General features: G+C 42.9%; 1 protein-coding gene across 1 annotated transcript in view; it reads left to right on the top strand.

The window, feature by feature from the left end:
• LOC146190233 (cell adhesion molecule Dscam1-like) overlaps positions 1 to 19,932 on the top strand; it is a 279,224-nt gene that overhangs the window by 122,689 nt on the left and 136,603 nt on the right. Inside the window, exon 2 of the mRNA XM_084599751.1 lies at positions 13,780 to 13,941. Coding sequence (XP_084455877.1) covers positions 13,780 to 13,941 — 162 coding nt within the window. The remainder of the gene's footprint in view (positions 1 to 13,779; positions 13,942 to 19,932) is intronic.

The following is a 19,932-nucleotide window of genomic DNA, read 5'->3' on the forward strand; positions in this document are numbered from 1 at the left end:
ATGCGATTCTTGATGCACATATCTCTTGCAGACACGCTCTTTGAGGCGGTTCGAGCTGACCGTTTCCAGCATCCCTCTTGAAACACATGCCGACCGAATGAGCAAATAAGAATATATCAAGCAGGAAGGAAATGATAAAAGTTATCACTGCATATGGCTATTAGTACTTTTATTCACTCTAGAAATCTCATTTGCTGGGTCATACACGCACAGCCGTGTATTTGAAAAGCGATCAGGCGTGTGTAGTGCCAAATTATCTATTTATCTTAGTCCATCATATGCGTGCCTTGGGCTCTCTAAATCCTTCTTTTTATTTCTTCTTACCTGCTATAAATTCTTACATCATTATTCCTAGCGTTTACGCAGCTTTACGACGTGCAAGTAGTTTTTCTGCGAAACTAAATATATACCTTTTTTGACGCTAATAGTATGCTTACTTTTCGTGAACATCTTTTTCACGAGGAAGAAGCAAATTACGCACATTCAACGTGACGATATGCTTAACCTAGCACTTCTAATACTACCAAACATCGCAATATGCGGGCGTATTGTATTTTGATGCAAAAATTGTTATAACATGGTATTTTACCAATAATACTTTATTCACGCATTTTCAACTTATTCAAGCGGCACATATGCAGGCATTCGGTATAACCAAAACTTTTCTATACAGGAAGATACTTATGGTCGCAATATAACAAAACTCCACATTAGCCATCAATATGTCAGCACACAATTCCTGAGGGTGCTCGTACGTGCGGCTGTTCGGCGTCAAAAGCGCATCCTGATGGTTTCTTATGGCCGGCTAAACTATTGGGTGCGAGGAACGGAGTTATTCTGAAAACAATAATTTGCTACTCATTGAAATGTGAGATCATTTCTATGAGTATGCACATAGCAATATCTTGTAGCATTACGCAATTGCTTCACTACCGAAATTATTGTCTGTGAAATATGTACTTAAAAACAACCACCTCTACGCTATCTTATTGCCTTTGAACTCAGGATGAGAAAGCTCAAGGCATAAATGTTCCCGTATTTGCCCCTAATAAGATAGTTCAAGGTCAGTTTTTCAAATTTTCGAAATGGCCAAGCGCTCGCTTTTATAAAAGAGTATCCAGCGCGTGCTAAGATACAAAAGAGAAAAATAAATGTGCATTTTTGATCTATTGGCAGTACTTGAGGGGTAAAGACAGAGACTAAAAGGGTAAAGGCAATTTCGGTGCAACGACTTATAAATTGAAGTAATAAAGTAGCCTAAGAAAAATGACACTTGCCCATGAATAGAATATATCAAAATTTGTTCGACACGAACAACGTTGCAGCAAAGCATATAAAACATAGCAGAGATTCCCGAAGAACACACCGGAGAAAATTAAACTTGTTTCTCTTAAGGATGGAAAATATCCTCACGAGACAATAGATGCTTGCTTCAGTTCGTAAGCTATTATCTGGGATCAATAGCCCGAATTAGAAGAGGACAAATAAAAAAAAACACAAAAAGACGAGCGCTGCATACAGCAAACGATTTATTGTTAAAGCGTCGAACGCAGTAGAAGATGCCTGTTCCACCCTTAAAAAAAAAAAAAAAAGATGATAAAAGCGACGAGGAATAACAACGCTCATACAGGTGCATTATCAAACAGATGAAGCAGGCAAAGCTTTGGTACTCCCTCTAAGCAATAAAAGCGAATTTGTTTAATGAAATCGCCTATCGTGTATTGTATTGAAAGACATGTTGCTCGTATTCCTTATTCATCATATACACACGCAGTGCGCAGTTATAATGGGTATAATGATATTTGGTGATGATCCCACTCTCTGCGTAGCCCTTTTATACAAGTAGAATGGAAATCCTACACAGCCAGCTTTCAGATGCATATTTTTGACGTTTTCAATTTTCAGCAGGGTTGCAGAAAAAGAAATTAAAAAGAACGCTCACCTGTGACGTTCACGGCCTTCAAATTGACATTGTCGTTGCTCACTAAAATAAAAAAAAAATCATTATATTGAGTATTCATTCATCTTCATAAGGTTCATGGTGTTCGCGTCATTGTACATCTGACTACATGAACAACCGCACCTTGTTATCATTCATAATGTTTGTAAATAAAGATGGGTAAACCGCAAGAATGTTATACGGCATTTACCTTGAGTATGCCGTCTCACGATATGTATCGTTTAAGCTCAGCATGCTGTATGTACACTTCATATCTAAGTGCCATCGCTTTTGTGCTTTGTTCCACTTCATTACTGCATAAACTGCAAGAATCCTAACCAGTCCTATTCTTGTACTAATGTAAGAAACATTGATATTCGTATTTAGCATTTTCGTATAATGAAAACACAGAGCCAAATGACCAAGCCCTGAAGGAAAGCGTGAGTGTGACAGATAACGTTTCGACCATGAATTGGATGATCCGGGCCTGGATCTTAAGAATAAACCAGCATTAAAAGAAATATAGTTTATTTGTGGAGAAAAACAAAAAAGAGGAGTCAGGAAACTTTCTCTTTCGCGCATTTAGTTTATGGGGGCACCTTGCAGAAAATAAAATGCTTTTTTTTTTCAAGCTAGAATGTCATATCTAAGGGTATTAAAAAAGACAGATACGTACAGCAAAAGGAAATAAAAAAAACTTTTGAGCTTACGCGGATGTGTTCAGAAAAATTAGCTAGAATGTAGGCTTATGACATATGAGTGATGCACTTGAACGGGTGCCGGGCAACGCGACACTTTGATGCTTTCTCGACTCTCACTGAGCAATATATTTTTACGTGAAAGATCCACAGTCCGACAGCAGTCGGAACAACTAGCGGTGTTCGCAGCTCAGATCGCACCCCCCTCAGCGCCGTCATCTTTTGGCAGCCTGTCGCACTTCATCATCTTCTACCGCACTAACAGCGAATGCCACTAAGCGATACTTCATACAAAACTCACAAAACACTATGTACGATAATGTTGGCCTGATTTGCATGGTAGGCGCGCAAACGTTTATAGTTCATTGCTCAAAACGGCCCGTTTATGAGGAAAAATTTGTTCTGATTCATTTCTCTTAATCATGTTTGATACTGTGTTTGAATCTTACGATACCTCACTGTTATAAACATGCTTCTTCATCCTCCTTTTCAGGCAGGTTGTTAGAAACATTCATAAATTATAAATAAGTTATATAGAACACTTTTCCAAAAATGGTTTATAGTTTATTGTGTTTAATGTTCCAAAGCGACTCACGCTATGAGAGACGCCGTAGTGGAGGGCTCCGGAAATGTCGACCACATTGGGTTCTTAAACGTGCACTGACATCGCACAGCATACGGGTGCCTTGCTTTTCACCTCCATTGAGAAGTGTATTAATACCGTTTCTTGGGCTAGTTGGTTCATATTTGTACTGTTAAAAACTGCACCGAAATAAACACACCACAAGAAAGAAGACGGGACAAAGGCGCTGCTCACAACTGAATTTATTGAAACCCACGAGTGATCTTATATAGGCGAAGTTTCCAAAGGGAAAGAAGGATGGGGAGAAAGATAGGGGAAATCATCAAACGACCATCGAGAACGCAAGGAAAGAAAAAAAAAAAGAACTCGGTGAATGGATAACAGAATCTAAAAACCTAATTTCGGAGGCCAGAAGAGATAATGAGGGGATGCTGATACACCTGCTGTCAAACTTCTTAATGTAGAAACTTCATAATGTAGACGTAATCAACTGCAACGGATGCGGGGCCAGGTTGAATGAGACGAAGATTCTTGGAAAGAGTAAGGATAAAACGGCACGTGTCAGTTTGGAGGCTTTTTACATTAAGAAGATTCGACTTACCTCTGTATAACAACAATTACATCCCACGTTTTGCATAAAGCTTGATCTAAGCACTTATAAATATATACCAATTCACTCTGCTGAATAGAGTCCCACGTTCAGTTTTTATTGGAATGACTTAAAGTGGCTAAAACGATTTATTAGGTTCGCGCGCAACTCGCTCCTTTCAAGCGTCGTGTGCCTTTGTCATTACGATATGCGAAATACGCCCACTGGACGAAATCGAAGCGTTCTTAAGTATGATTAAAGTGTCCACGCTTTAATTTTCAGCACGTGTGTTTCCCAGATGCTATTCGGGTGCTTCCATTCCTCCTCGACGTACCATTTGAATCACTTGCCCGTAATTAGTTCCAATTTGAGAACACCAATGTAACGCTAAAAACGATGTGTCATGCGTATGGAGCACCGAGGACTTCTATTTACAACATCAGAGGCTGCTAGAGAATCTCAAGATAATGACAGCGCTTTCTGTGCACAGTTAAAATGATTCGAATGCAAAAAGAACTTTCCGAAAATATTTAAAATTTTTACATTGGTTCCCGCTCAGGTCCATGCTCAAACTGTAATAACTATACTCCTTCAGTCTCGAGATCACTACGGTCATCATGAAAAAAACACACCTTTTTAAGAAATTGCTGGCATCAGGAGGCGACTTAGATCTTTACCTTTGTGCGCCCGTTGATTAAACTATTTAAAGCTTGCACAGCGTAGCAAACATTGCCTGCTAAATGTTTGGTAGGCGCTAACTCAGTTGCTAAGACACGCATAAAAAGAGTATGGGCTCAGTTTCGGGAAATAATTGGAAGCAACGGTAGAATAATGTGAGAACCACTGATGGCCATAAGAAAGCATCTCAGCGGCCGATTAGACCAACATTTTGCTTTTGAGCATTGTCCGGTGCTGACAAGTAGTTAAAACATTCATTTGAAGACTAATGAGAGCAGTTTTTAAATAAATAGGAAAACCTGCAAACCTGTCGAGGCTGTTTCGCCGGGTGTATATTCTGTTATGCTGCACTGAATCTCATATGAAAAATTACATCTACAATTTTTCCTCGGATTAGGTTAAATTACTACTTATTAGCAAGACAAGGTGTCACACAATATATTGCTGAAATGAAATAAAATTTATGAACCTCGGGGAAGATTCATCTGTGTTGCTCCTAGCGCCCACCGCCGAAACAGCTAGCTCGATTGTGCATGCGTAAATGGTTATATCTGCTTCGATATCACTCCTATATTTCTGTAAAGTTCACAATGAAAGCAGCTGTAAATTCCACTCTCGTTCCTATTTCGTCTTCTTTATTCAACCTGCTTCTTTTTTTTCTCTTCGGGCAGGTTTTATATTCATTCCATATGTACTCATACCGGCACTTCATCGAATTGAGCCGCAGCAATTTGTTCTCTGTTGAGATTTTTCGAGCTCAATGAATCGACAGTGGTCGTTTCTCGTCACACTTAGATAAATTGTATTTGCGAGAGGAAAGCATACCAGAACAAATAATGTCTACAGAGTAATAATAGCCTTGGGGGACATTAGTAATGCCTCTTTCGCATCGCTAAAATGAGCTTGTGTCAGTGCCACGCGCCGAAGCGCGGTTAAGTTCAGAGACCCGTCATGCTTGTTCGACAAGAACATGGTACATAGGTTTGCCACAGATTCTGGAGCAGACGTGATAATTGCAGATTACGGCCGTTGAGGAACTCGCAAATACGGAGCATGGTTGCAGGCGCCGACACGTTCCCTCTGTTTGCCTGTCCGCTGCTGCTGTTGCGAGGGAGCCAGTTGCATAACGAGTTCGCCGAACAACGCGAAAACGCCGGTTAACCGTGAAAATGAACTACCGGCGCAACTGTGAAGTCCGGGGCGTGCCTCGTTTCGCAGGGCCAACGTTTCTAGCCAGATTTTTGCAAATACATCTTTCCCGGAATTCGCACTAAGAGATCGTTAGCAGTGTCTTAACGGCAGTGATTGCTACACTTGTCGGTTTCTTCGGAACACCTATGAGGCTCTCTTGACTATGCAGTCAATTTCGGGGGTGAATGAAGGCCACGTGATTAGTGACAGAGGAATATAAGCCATATGTAATTAGTTTTTTGGGCGTAGTTTCGAATGACAGTAAACTGATGAAGGGACTACCGCGGCCGCCTTCACTATTGAAAGCATCGGAGGGTAGCTGGGGCAAGTGTCAATCAATGTCCTAGAAGCAGGGTTTTTCATTTAATGTAACACAGAAAAAAATAGGAAACGAGTTTAAAAAGGCGCCATATTCTGAGTATTGGTTGTCGCTATCGACCCGTGACTCAGTCTTCCTGCAGCCTCCCGTCTCTCGGCACCCTCCTCCTCATTTTCATTCTCTGTTTAGTGCATTCCGCTCGTCCTTTAAAATCGATGGTCCTCGCGAGTGTCGCCCGCAGCCAGAGAAAAATGATAGGCTGCCGCTCTCCGGTCGCGTGAAAACCCTCCCAGACAACGCTGCCCACTCTCGGTTTCCGCAAGGCGCTAATCTGAAAGAGGCAAAACAGCGCACTGTTTAGATGGTGCCATCGTTGGGACCCTGAGACAGCCAGCTCACCAAGTTGTGCTCGTGCCACTCATAGTTAAAGGGAGGAGCAATATGCCAACGCAGTTGCAATGATATCGTCAAAGTTGGGATGACGAAGCTGTGGCCACTTCCTTGTGGTTCGCAGTTTCGTGACTCAGGGTCGAGTCACCCTAGTTTGTGGTTGAGGAAATCTGTTAATTAATCTAGTGCCAATACGTCGACCATATTTCAATTTTTTTTAATCGAGAGGCCATAACATATGAAAAACATTTTGGAGAATGTATTCATCATCAGTTTATGACGCTGCCGTGACTCCGCGGCTTACACTTTTGCGTGCATCGCCACAAAAACCGAGAACGAAGACAAGGGTTTGAAGCCACCAAGTAAATTGACCATTCGAATAAGGAGAAAATAATTTGTATTTTAGCATTTCCATCTCGCCTGTGATGTGTATTCGCAAAATTTATAGATATTTGAAACAGAGCAGTATGACTTGAAGTGTGAGAGAAAAGTAAGTATTGAGACGCGTCGCCCAGTTTGGTATTCCCGACGAACAAAGGAGAGCGCACCGCCGATTCGGTATTCGACTGGGCAGCGTTCAGTCAGTCTTCATCTGCGGCGGCTTCAGAAATGTCAAGAAAATATTCTTTGTCATAGTAACAAATGGGATATTCATGTTACCAATCAAGGTTATAATTTGCTAACAATGCGCGAAATATACCTGCCTTGAGGGTGAATTGCAATCGCAAGGTCAAAAGCAAAGCATTTCTACAAAGTCTCGCTTTGAAATTTTGTTAATTTTCTTGTGCTTCTTAATACCGAGACTTTGTTTCTCTAACCAGTACTTCACACGGCGACTCGCAGTTTACTTTTTCGCGCGAACTATAACGCACATAATATTTTGGGAAATAGCGCCAGTGCCTTAAGGGAGAGGCTTGAGAATTGAACTCACTCGCACAAACTGCATGATGATATGTAGAATGTGTATGCTAAAGGAGCACAAGTTTCAAAACAAATGGTGAGAAATCACCTCAAGGTGAATCCTGAAAAAAGCTGGTTTTCTGTTACGTGAAAGGGTTCATGTGTGCCAAAATCTCTGTCTGAATGTTATGTAAAGCGTACTGACAGAGCCTACAATAAAAAATCTACAAACCATTAACTTTATACACAATCCCAATCAAATGTATATGTAAGAAGGTTCAAGAAGGGCACTTTTAGCTGACATGTGGCGTGTTGTCTGCGACTTTTTAAGAGCTTCCGCATCACTAACATATCCTTTGATGAACGGCAGTTTTCTTAATGATTCTGCTCATTCTTCCGCTGCTAATGGACATAAGTGTGACTTCATTCAATACATTCCACTCTCCGATATAACAGGTTGATACAAAGCTATTGATAACCTGCTCGCGGTTTTATTCATCAAAAATCAGTTTAACGGTGTTTTTCCTTTGATCCACAGCTAAACTGTTTCATACTTTCAGAAAATTTATGAATTTGTCGTAGTAAGTACACACACTGCAAATAATGTTCGCGGGAGTCATCTGCGCACCTGAGACTGCGGTGATATATGGCCGCTCGCGGCAGAAGCCATCAAATGAACGGGCGGAAATGTGCTGCAGGTATGGCCGCGGCGCCAATAAGTGATAATGAGCGCACTGTAGGTTCCCAAAGCAGCTAGGAAATGTCATTATCATTGATTATTTACCCACTTTGTAGAAGGCTAGTATGACTTCCTGAGTGGAGTACACTGCCGGTTTGATACCCCTGGCGACGCAATAAATTATGCAAGCCTGCTTTAAGAAGGAATGCGTTGAGAGCTTTTTGTTTAATTCACCGATTGTAAATCCACACCAGGCTTTTTAATGTCCTCTCAATCAGTCCTGACCAAAAATTGTCTATAGTATGTCTATAGACCTTTTATAGACTATATATGTCTACCTTTATGTAGACATATACTGTTGTCTGGACATTACTCATTAACTAAAGTTTACAGTACTCTCCATTTTCTTTCGTCTGGAGTCAACTTTTTGGGTTATCCATTGACTATAAAGTCAATAGCAACATTCGTTTTCTTTTATCTATAGCCAATATATAAACTATGTATACAGTATAAATTTGTTTACGGATAGACTATGGAAATAAATGCCAGACAAGTGCACTCCGATTAATATATACATAGTCGACAGACCTTTACAGAAGCCGATAGGCAGCCTACGAGCTGTCTTTTTTTTTTCTTTTTTGTAGCGTGAAGAGTTTTTTTTCCCGTGATCGCCTTGGCGCAACGAAAACACATATCTTCCATGTTTTTGTGATACGTCAGCGCTACAAACTCGAAAAAGCTGGTAAAGTTCTCAATGCTGCAGGTACCCGCAACTGGTTTTCAATAGGGAAAACTGACCGCAATGTTATTTGTTTTATAGAGAAGGATTTCACGTGCACAAACGAAGCCTTTAATCTTTATTTTTGGAAAGATGGCCGGTGGCCAGAAAGTTTCATATGTTCGTTTACTGCGTGTTTGAATCAGAATATGGTTCTAGTCTTTTTTATTTTCTCTGTTTGCGATGTTTGTCGATGTTTCTAAGACTAAACTACATATCGAAGCACAGTATGTCCTGTACCAAGTTTCGATAAGTCCGTGGTGAAAACCGTAGAGGCAGAACAGGGTACATATAGTAGTATTAGTCCCAGTAACGCTCAAAAATATATTTTGTATTTCATAATGCTCTATATTTAGAGGGTTCCATTGTTATAATGAGAACAATAACATTATTCTTTCCAACTACATAACGCTGGCAAAATATTTCTTGTGAGGTCCTCTGGCGTAAAACAAAAGTGAAGTGTCTCCGCTCATGGATCTAAAATTAATCCATAGAGTGGGCACAAATTGTAAGGAAACATAAGTGAACTCCAGACCCTGTGTCTTGTTGGCTATATCTAGTTGGTGTTGCATCTGCGCTGGCCGCAGCCAGAAACTATGACAGAAAAGGCAGGGTGGTGAAGGGAACTCAGGGAGCGACAGGTTGAACAAATAGCAATAATAACAACGCTACAATCTGCTGCTAGCTATCTAGCACTTGTATAGCAATCATGAAGCTTAAAGTATCATACAAGCGTTTTGAATGAAATGCCTGGCTTCTCTATGCAAATCATGATTCTGCGCACATAATATAAAAAAAAGATTGCTTGCTCCCTAGAATGCACCAAATTGGCTACAGGAATCATTTCCTGTATTTGCAGGAACGCAAGATTGGTAAGAGAATAAAGAACACGTAAATAGCATTTCATGTGTGGTCCGGCTTGGGACTGACTGTTCAATGAGCAAAAAGCTTAGACTGGAATCTGCGATTGGGAAGGCACGCCACTCACAACAACCCTTTGCACGCACTCTCCTTTGAGTACTTATTCAGCCCTGATTACATTCTTGTGTGCAGTTCTGGCACGTGTTTCATGTTTTCGGCTAGTTTGCAGTCTTCTCTGCAGTTTTATATATATTGCCTCCTGATAGGCGTCATTATCACGGTGTGTATTTCTGTACAGCTGTCTTTGCGGGGACAGTGTTTTTTTCTTTGTCACAACGACGTGGCTATATTTAAGCTGCTTGTGGTTTGCACCTTCATATCTTAAATCAAAGCACGCATTGTTGTTCACTATGGCGATTACTGATACCGATACTTGTTTTCTTAAAGCGTATTTTATTCTTCACTTATATACAGCTCCAAGCTCTTCCTCTTGCCTACGCAGATAAAACATCCTCTGCCGTCATTTTAGAGATCTTATCAAACCATCCACTGTTCATGCCTGAGTGGCGACAAGTTCATAGTAAGCACCTATTGTTCATAGCACAGACTCAGGGGAGGCATTTTCAAAAATATAAGGAAGTGAAGGAAGCATGAACCCTCCTAGCAAAAATACGCGTCAATTCGGGCTGCAACACAGCGGTATGGAGTACGGCGCCTTTAGTGCGTTGCTGGGAAAGTGGCAAAACAAATGAAAGAAATGAACCGAAAGTTGAATTTGTCTGCTATTTCTGCTATTTTTAATAAATATTATAGGGAGAGAATCCACAAATACAGGAACAAGAACAGAACACCAAGACATTATAAGTGTAAGCGCAGAGAGCTGGAATATGTAGTAGCCAAGCAGAATACCGTTAGCCCCACAGACTTGGTTGGATATAAATTTGTAATGTAACGAAAACGGGAGGAAATTTAAATCGGTCGCCGGAGCAAGAAAAAATCAAGGAAAATACTTGAATGCAAGTTTCAATGGAAATTATGTCTCCTGAGCAGACGGAGTGGAAGACACGCATTGATTCGCCTTAAAAATAACGCTAAGAATTTGTTCAGACTACGTGCGAGAGACAGCCGTAGACCATATTACAAACATATTCGTGTATAACATTGCACCACTAGGTCAATGCAGCCCGTAAAAGGTTGAGAATAATGACCAGAAAACGTTACAGGATGATATAAAATGTCACAAAAAAGAAACTGCAGGCAGGGTTAAGAATACCTATTAAAAACAGAAATAAAAGCAAGCAGAGGCAGCTCCTCTGCCCATGCGTGGAAGTCTAGATAGGTTGCGAAAGGTAAGCAATGTATGAAAGAAAAGAAGGCAACGTTAAGTAAATGCAGGCACGCACGCACGCACGCACACACACACACACACACACACACACACACACACACACACACACACACACACACACACACACACACACACACACACACACACACACACACACACACACACACACACACACACACACACACACACACACACACACACACACACACACACACACACACACACACACACACACACACACACACACACACACACACACACACACACACACACACACACACACACACACACACACACACACACACACGCCACGCACACACACACACACACACACACACACACACACACACACACGCACGCACGCACGCACACATGTATATTTGTGTGCGTGTGTATGTGTTTGTGTGTTTTTACTTTTCGACCCTGCCTATATCAGTATGCAGTCTTTCCTTTTCATCGTATTTTGAAGGCCTGCTTGCCTTTACGCGAAATCCACGGCTGAAACGGCTGCTGTTTCTTAAAGCATTCATTTCGGGCGCATTACCTTCCTTTTCAAAGCCATTTTGTCTACCACATCTTTTTCTCATGTGGTTATTCTGTTCGGAGCCTAAGATAAATATTTTATCTGGGCGTGAGCAGTCCTCAGACTCTATCCTGACACTTTCCAAAAGCGGAAGTGCACCACCGACGTATATTCTTCAACAAAGATGCACAGCGGCCTCTCGCAGCATTAACAAATGGTTTCTGGTCATCCCCGGGACATCCTGAGACATTCAGTGTAGTTGAGCCTGTCTACGCTGGCCCGTTGTTTGGCTCTCCCGGCAATTTCCAGTAAGGACAGGACGCTACATTTGCAGACTCGTGTTACTTGGCTCGCAAAGCATTACCTACCGTTCCTGGCTGCAGGAACATCTGTACTACTTAGGTGCGTAAGAGGCCGACACTGAATAAGACGCACTATTTGTCAACGCCGGCTTACACAATAAAGAAAAGCTCTCCAGCTCTGTACGAGCGGAGAGTAGTTGATAGCGGTGTTTTCCCCTAACCGTCTTGTTGAAAGCCTACATAACTACAACGCTAAATCAACATTTATATTAAAAATACGTGTCTCTGCAGTCAGATGTAATAACAGGGTTCGTTAAGAATATAGTGAAGCTAAGAATTAGCAGGTTAACTCGTTTCACAAGATTATAGAATATTAAATGAACTAATTTTCAGTAGCTCCAAATGAAAGTTACAGGTATCGAAAGGAAGACACTCAAAAAATATTAAAATTTTCGCTGGTGAGAGTGACGCGAATTCTTAAAAAAAATATTTAGTCCATACTACAATAGCCATGCTCCTTCTACGGTGTGGTGCAGAATTGAAAACTATAGGAAATTAATAATTCTAAAGCACAACTCCTCCCCTTAACAATTCAGTTCAGTTTTACTCTTTAAGGCCCCCATTTCAGGGGGCGTTACATAAGGGATGGTAATATACTGTGAATGCGAACAGTGATGGTTACCTAATATTGAACATGATCTGTTGTACGTTCTTGAGAAACATATCGCGAAGCGATCACGACGATGTCATAGGGAAGGCCGTTCTAGACTGCAGCTGTCCAAAAAAGGAGTTAACCAAAAAATTAGTGGTGTGCGATTACAGGGGCCGTATTCCGATTCGGCATCGGTATCGGAAGTGTCGCTATCTCCTATCCTCAAGTCATCGTACTGATGAAAACAATGAAACCGGATACCAGTTTGATTGCCACCGCTTCCGGTTCCTGCCTTTCCATCAATCACATGACTTGTGGTCAGGAAGATAGCGACATTTCGACAACGGCGCAAACTCGAAATACGGCCCCAGGTGCAGTAGATGTGACCGGGCTGGGGAGATATGCGCTCTGAGGCTGTGATACAGGCTGTTTGATTCAGAGAAGCACAAAAACTTGCGGAAAAGAGCAAGGCTAACAATGCGGTACCGAAATGAAAAGAGTGGCAATCCGGATTTCGCTTTTAAAGTCGAAACACTGGTTTTCAGTGAGTGTGATGATTTATTGAACCGAGCAGCAAAATTTTGAACTGGTTTGAATGCAGTGATTAGATATGCCTAATTATGCCTAATGCCAGCAGTGCTGTGTACGCGAGATGGTTATAAATATCCTTCAACAGTTGCACAACAAGCAAAATGGATGAGGCCATCAATCGGCCCTGTGATGTAATCATTGAGCTGGACATCCAAGATTCATCGCTATAGTGCATCCAAATTAGAAAACGTTTATTTGGGAATAACTTAAAGAACCATAAAAATCAATCCGCTAACTATGTGACTGGCATTTCGGACAATCACTTTGCTTCTATTTGTGCTCACGTACGTGTCAATGGCCGACCAACATGTGGCTTCAGGTTTCCCAAAGTTCCTAACAAATTTGTCAAAAAACCCTTTCTTTGCAGTTTCGAGCGGTGTCATATGATTTCTCGTTTCGTATAGCACACGTGCACTAGTAAATTTGGAGCTCGTTCGCCACACAAGCTTCGAACCAATGACGTTTGTGCCAGCAATTGCGTCCTTTCAAACCAAAGTTTGGCGAATACTGCGCCCTGATGCTCCGTGAAGTACGTGGAAGGCAAAAACACACACACCGAATAGAATACCAAACCAAAGAATTTGAATGAATGTCGGAAGCACTAATCTAATACACTTCCTTATATGGCTGTAAACCTTTGGCGTTAACACGCGTAGGTAGTTTGAAGTTTCTCTGCCACCGAATTTTAAGGAGCCATATAGTATGTATCATGAGCCATCATGCTTAGTTGTTTTCTTCTCTTTTTCTTTGTTTTTCAGTCCTTGACACCAACTACGACATCAGATTCTCGGACAAGCTCGTTGTGGCTGGTAACCCGGTTCTGCTACAGTGTCCCATTCCAAGCCACCTTGCAGACCACGTGTTTGTGACTTCATGGCAACGTGTAGATGGTTACGTCATCACAAAGAACGTTCATGTCGGTAAGCGTTTTTTATAACCTTGCAGTGATTTTGTTCACTACTTCTACCTTCTCATTGACCATAGTTTGTAGAGATTACAAAGGCGTTCGCGAACATGAGCGTGACTGAGTGGATTTTAAGCAAAAGTTGAACTAATATTTCACCATATATTCCTTGATAACTTTCTGCCAGACTCACATTTCACCCACACCTTTTTCGCAAGAGCAAACCGTACGCAAATTTGAACATGTCTGGCCCTCGAATATGCGTCCATAAGTTTTGATGATCATCTTGGCTAAACCTCAAAGAAACGGAGCAGGCATCTTCACGACTACGAGGGAACATAAGGCCAAACTTAAGTGTCGCACAAAACGAAATATTAAAACAAATACTACAACACGCATTATGAGGAAATTTTGTTTCTCTAAATGTGGCCATAGTATTCATTCATTTTCAGCCTGTTCCTTAAAACAAATGATATTGACTTAACTGAAGTAAACCAGGATATACGAAAGGAAAGCAGTAGTAGTCACGGATGAGTCCAAATCGTTTCCCTGTTGTTGGTCTTGTCGCACCTTCTTCTCCGCCGCCATGCGTCCTCGCTTTGCAAGTCCCTCGCCTCGCTCTTCGGGAGCCTTTATCAATAGTTTACCTCCCTCAGCTTCATTTTTCCTGCGTGCAGCTTCTTCAAGGCGAGAGATGTCGGCAGGACGAGTAGATTCGGGTTGTAGGCAAGAGTAGCAAGCGCTCGCACTTAGCGTTGTTGCCTAATCCATGGCATAGCACTACAGACGCCGCAATTCTCAGCATATATATATATATATATATATGGTTGGTTGGTTGGTTGGTTTGTGGGGTTTAACGTCCCAAAGCGACTCAGGCTATGAGAGACGCCGTAGTGGAGGACTCCGGAAATTTCGACCACCTGGGGTTCTTTAACGTGCACTGACATCGCACAGCACACGGGCGCCTTGCTTTTCGCCTCCATCGAAAAGCGGCTATATATATATATATATATATGTCTCCGCAAGCGAGCGATAGTTCCACGGCTAATATTCCCAGCGGCGGCGCAGCAGCTAAAAAGCACTGCGCATGCGCACTGGAGCGCATAGCTAAGTGATGACGTAGCGCGCGGCGCTCCGTGGGGACCGGCGCTAGGTACGGTTCTGCGACCTCAAATGTAAATATTGCAGGGAGAAGGCAGGCCTGCATCACATGGTGTGAGCCTACCCCCACAATCCTCCAGATCACCAAAATACAGCGCAAACTATTGAGGGGTGGGAGGGCCCAACGGGCCCTCGTGACACGCGCGCGGATAGCAGTGGCAGCCGCTGGAGTCCTGAACTAGGGACCCCACCTACACATCCCCCTCCCTTATCTATACTTAATAAATGTTTTCAGTCAGTCAGTGCGGGTATGAAGGAAGTTTGACCCTTATGGCATGAGGTATCTACCCACAGAAAACGAGGATGGAGCACCTTTCGACCGCATCATTCTGATCGGCCTCCATTGTATATGACGGTCAGGGATGATTGGTTATTACTGCGACCCCGATGCACGGCCTACGCGCATGTATTTTCGGCAGTGTGTACAGAGGTTTTTGGAGGAAATGAAAATGCAGTCATGCACACCAGAGTGGGTTCCACCGCTGGAACTATTGGCAATGCTTAGAGAATTTTAATGCAACAAAGCCTATGCCAAGTTGTCGGCAGGCAGCATATGAATGCTTTTCAGTGTGTTTGTTTTGAATTTATCGAGAACTGGACATAAAAACAAAAAAAGGAAGTTAGACAGGTGTGTGAAGAAGAGGGTAAGCGATGGAGAAAGCAGCCAAGCGGTAGCACAAGCAGAAGGGAGCGCCGCCCGCTCCGTGCGCCGCATGTGCGAAGACGCGCGCGGCGAGCAGGCTGCAAGCCGCTATCCAGGCGGCGGAAGGTCGGCTGAAGGTCAAACTGCGGCATGCGCGAAACGCACCGCAGCTAGCCCGGAGAAGTATTCGCTTCAATATCAGAGTGGACAAAAAGAAGAGACGACTATCGCTTTCATTTTTCTTACCATTATTTAAAGGAGAAAAATTATGTTTGAAATAGTAGATTCAAACAAGAAACTTAAAAGAACTGGAAGTTTCGGGCAAGTCATTTTACCATTTGTCGACTGCTTGCTAATAGAAGGTCAAGCATTGCTCTCCTTAGGGCTGCCTCAATTATAGCAGTCCTGGAAGTGAAATGACACTTTCATTGAACAGATTTTTTTTAAACGCAGACACAGGCGTTTGGAGTTCTTTTCCTGCTCCCCATTTTGGTTTGCACACGTTTTTTAGATCGAGTTCCTCTTTTTCACGCTCTGTTTTGTTGAACATTTGCAATGCGCGTCATTTTAAGAGGCCAAAAGTTGTTGTGATTCTTGAAATTGGCTCCCTAGCTTCATGTCGTCTACTTGTTCACATGGACGAAATTATTTGTTGCCTCGGTGCATTTCGTTCAGTGACTTCTCTTTATTTCTTTTCTCTTTTTTAAGGCTCTATTTTCTATTTTTATGGCCAAAAAAGAACTAAGGGAAACATTCTCCCGAGTTTTTAAATTCCGAATCTAGAAAACCAAGGCCATATAGAGCTCCACACCAAAAAGAATGTAGTACAGAGCCAGCACGGGAAAACAAAAACAGAAAAAGGAAACCGATAAACGGTCCCGGGACCTAATGTCAAAATTGCCTTGAAGGCATTCGTTTGCATCGCAAACAAGTCCCGTCAAGGGTTCGTTTCTTTATTTTTTCTTTTTTTCTCAAATGGGGTCATCCATGTTTAATGCGAAGACCACCCGAAAAAAAGTTTTTTTAAGATTTTGTTTTTCCGTATGAAGAAATGACTTGTACGCTTTGTTAATATTACTTTTTTCCCTGCTTGCGTTCGAACGCAAGCTGTGAGGAGGCGCCTGAGCGTTTGTCGTAGGAAACTCTTTCACCCGTGAGCGGCTGTGCCCGAGTTAACTACTGAAAATTTATTTACTTTTATATTTACCTCTATAAACCGTCACAATTATGCTGAAATAAAGCATAAAAGGTAAGCAAATAAAATGGATTTCGCATGAATCTCCCGCACTCTGACTCCTGCAGAATATTGTGCTCTGCTTTGACTATAATGCAAGTTGCGTATTTTTTGACATTTAAAAACGTGCTCACACGTTCATGTGATCTAGGACGAGAGCGATTTTGGCTGGTTGGTAGTAGGTCATTCTGGCAATAGTCTCGAAGAGCGAGCACAATAAAACACGAAGTAGGTGACACTACGCGGTGTCGTCTGGTTTGTGTTATCTGTGACATCGTCCCAGTTTTCATCCCAGTTTTCGAGCACTGTTTGCTCAACAGAAGCTCATGCTTTTCGGCATAAATTGACGTTGTCTCCTGCCGCCCCGGGTTTCACAGCGAAAGAACAATATATGAAGTTGCACCGCCTGCTTCTTTCAGACATATAATCTCGCTTGTTCTTGAACTGTAGGAAAGATAGCATCAGCCGCAAAATGACCAAATATCCACCTTTTACTGTGAAACACTGTAACACAATATTTTTTTACAACCACAACTTAGGCTATTAAGTAGCATACATTTAACAATGTTTCGCATGGTATACACAAGAGCAAGGTAAAATTCTGGAGCGTACATCTCGCGTCAGCTTAAAAGAATGTTGGGGATTTGTGCCTGTTTTGAACTAGTTACTGAAGCGAAAGCTCTGTTGAGCAAGATTTTTGCATTGTTTATCTAGGCTGTACACGGTTTGATTTCCGGGAAGTTTCATTACCTCTTAAATAGTGTGAAGCTAATGCGACTCCATTGCTGCCGCTCTTGACAATTTCCTTCTCCTCCCCAGCGCCGCTGTTGTCTTCTGGCTTAATGCCCACTAGCGTTTTTACGCCACACACGGATAATTATGGGCTCGTTCTGAGGACAAGGTGTTTAGGTTTGCTGCCTATTTATTTCTAATTTCAGTGAAGATAGTGCATCTCAGCAATGGCTGAACATTTTATAAATAATCTGTATAGATAGCCATTTTTGTACATAACCACGAGTTAGAAATACCATGTATAAAGTCAGGAAAAATGGCGTGGAGTAGCTGTTAGCTCCCTCAGTTGGGGCGCGTAAGGATGGTACAATTCGTGTCCTGGCGTCAGTACTATTCAATTATTTCTCTTCTTTTCGTCTAGCGTCTACGTTGACCTTGGTCAGTCCTTGAAGGTCGCTGCGAGAAAGCGAGACGAAATCCGAAGTGGCACTACAAGTAGCACAGCTTCCCCATTATAACCCCTTACTTAAAGCGGTAATGACACCAAGATTGGAGTATAAACTGTTTATTGCAACTTATTCCAGGTGTTCCAAGCAACTAAACCTCAGAGTTGCAGCTCCATCGGATCTGCAGATATTTTTAAAACTAGTTTTGTTTTTCTTCTTCAACAGCTAGCTGGTCTGGGCACTGGCGTAGCCGGTGACGATATAAACTGACGCCGCGTCGTCTGCTGCATGTTCTGTGCACGAGCAGCGTCAAACGCGGTAACGCTATTCTAGGCATTATAAGGAGCTTGTACGAACGCTGAAAGCGCTATGCATTCTGGGTAATTTGGGGAAGTCCGCAATTTTCCTGTGCAGTGCAGCAGTCGACCGTGGAGCGGGCCGCGCAAATAGTGCCAGCGCGATAGTTTACGGCGCCGTTTTGAGCTGTGACAGCCGAACGCAGATTAAAACGCAAAACGTGGTGTCCAGACAAGATGACTGCGGGTTTTTCAAAATATCAAATGCATGCTCGTATGAATGTGACAAGACCAGGAGCGATCGGAACGTCGCAGACGAGAGTGGCTTGCACTCATCAACAAACGCACCATTCACAGCAGTCCGGACAAATACCAAGTGTGTGCACGTCATTTCGTGTCAGGTAGGTAAATGATTATTGATGTACAGCCGCCCGTAAGTCGCACTGGTCAATTTGTTTACTTTTTTGCAGCCGCGTGTGGTGCGGTTTATGTCAGGAGCGGCTCCGCGGTTGCGTTGTACGATCGGCCCAATCAGGATTACAGTCGTCGGAAAAAGCTTAGACGGCCGACGTACAAAATGAACACGAGAAACTAGGATAGTGAGCTCCTGCAGCGATTCGTACCTCATATGTACAACATTTGAGGTGCACGCATAAAAACAAAGCAACCACGGAGCCGCTTCATACTTAAACAGCATGACGCGCGGTTGCAAAAAAGGTTAACAAATTGACTAGCGTGACGTGCGCACACTTGGTATTCGTCCAGACTGGTGTGAATGTAACACCTTTTGAGTGCAAGCCATTCTCGTCTGCGATGTTCTGATCTCTCCTGGTCTTGTCGCATACGTGCAAGCGAACCTTTGATATTTTGAAAAAAGCCGCCGTCGTCTTGGCCGGACTTCACCTTTTGCTCTTTAGTCTGCGTTCGGCTGCTACAGCCAGACCACCGCTTTGGCACTATTTTCGCGGCCCGCTCCACGGTCGACCGCTGCACTAGCTGCATACAGGAAAATGGCGAGCTAAGCGTTTCATGCAAGGTCCCTATAGTTACGCGAAGCCGATGTGGTGGACCGAACAGCAGTCAAGCCGCTTATGGCTGTTGCCGCAAACTGCTTTTCGATCTCTGTTAGCGCTTTTAACCTAGGCAAACGCGGCGCCTGCGGGCAGGATTTAAGAGCGCGTCGGCGCCCAAGCAGGAAAATAGCATGAGCTGGCCCGCTCGAACAAAATTCACACCGCAGACTGAAACACCTCGAAAGCAACACATAAAATAGAGTGCCGTCCGACGGCACTTTTGTACACCCCACAGCGCAGCTGCCTGTATAAGGTGCAGCGGGCTACATCGAGGCACCCCAATCCATCTTAGCAGCATGCATCGTATACGCTATCAGGGTCAAGTCTGGCTCGAGCTGCATCATGAAAGTAGACGATAAACTGAAACTCATGCAGCTTACAGCATAGAATGCCGCAAACGTATAGCAATGGTGCCGCTCGCG

The sequence above is a fragment of the Amblyomma maculatum genome, chromosome 4 (genome assembly GCF_055883805.1).
Source record: "Amblyomma maculatum isolate TAMU_Amacu chromosome 4, ASM5588380v1, whole genome shotgun sequence".
Taxonomy (NCBI): Eukaryota; Metazoa; Arthropoda; class Arachnida; order Ixodida; family Ixodidae; genus Amblyomma; species Amblyomma maculatum.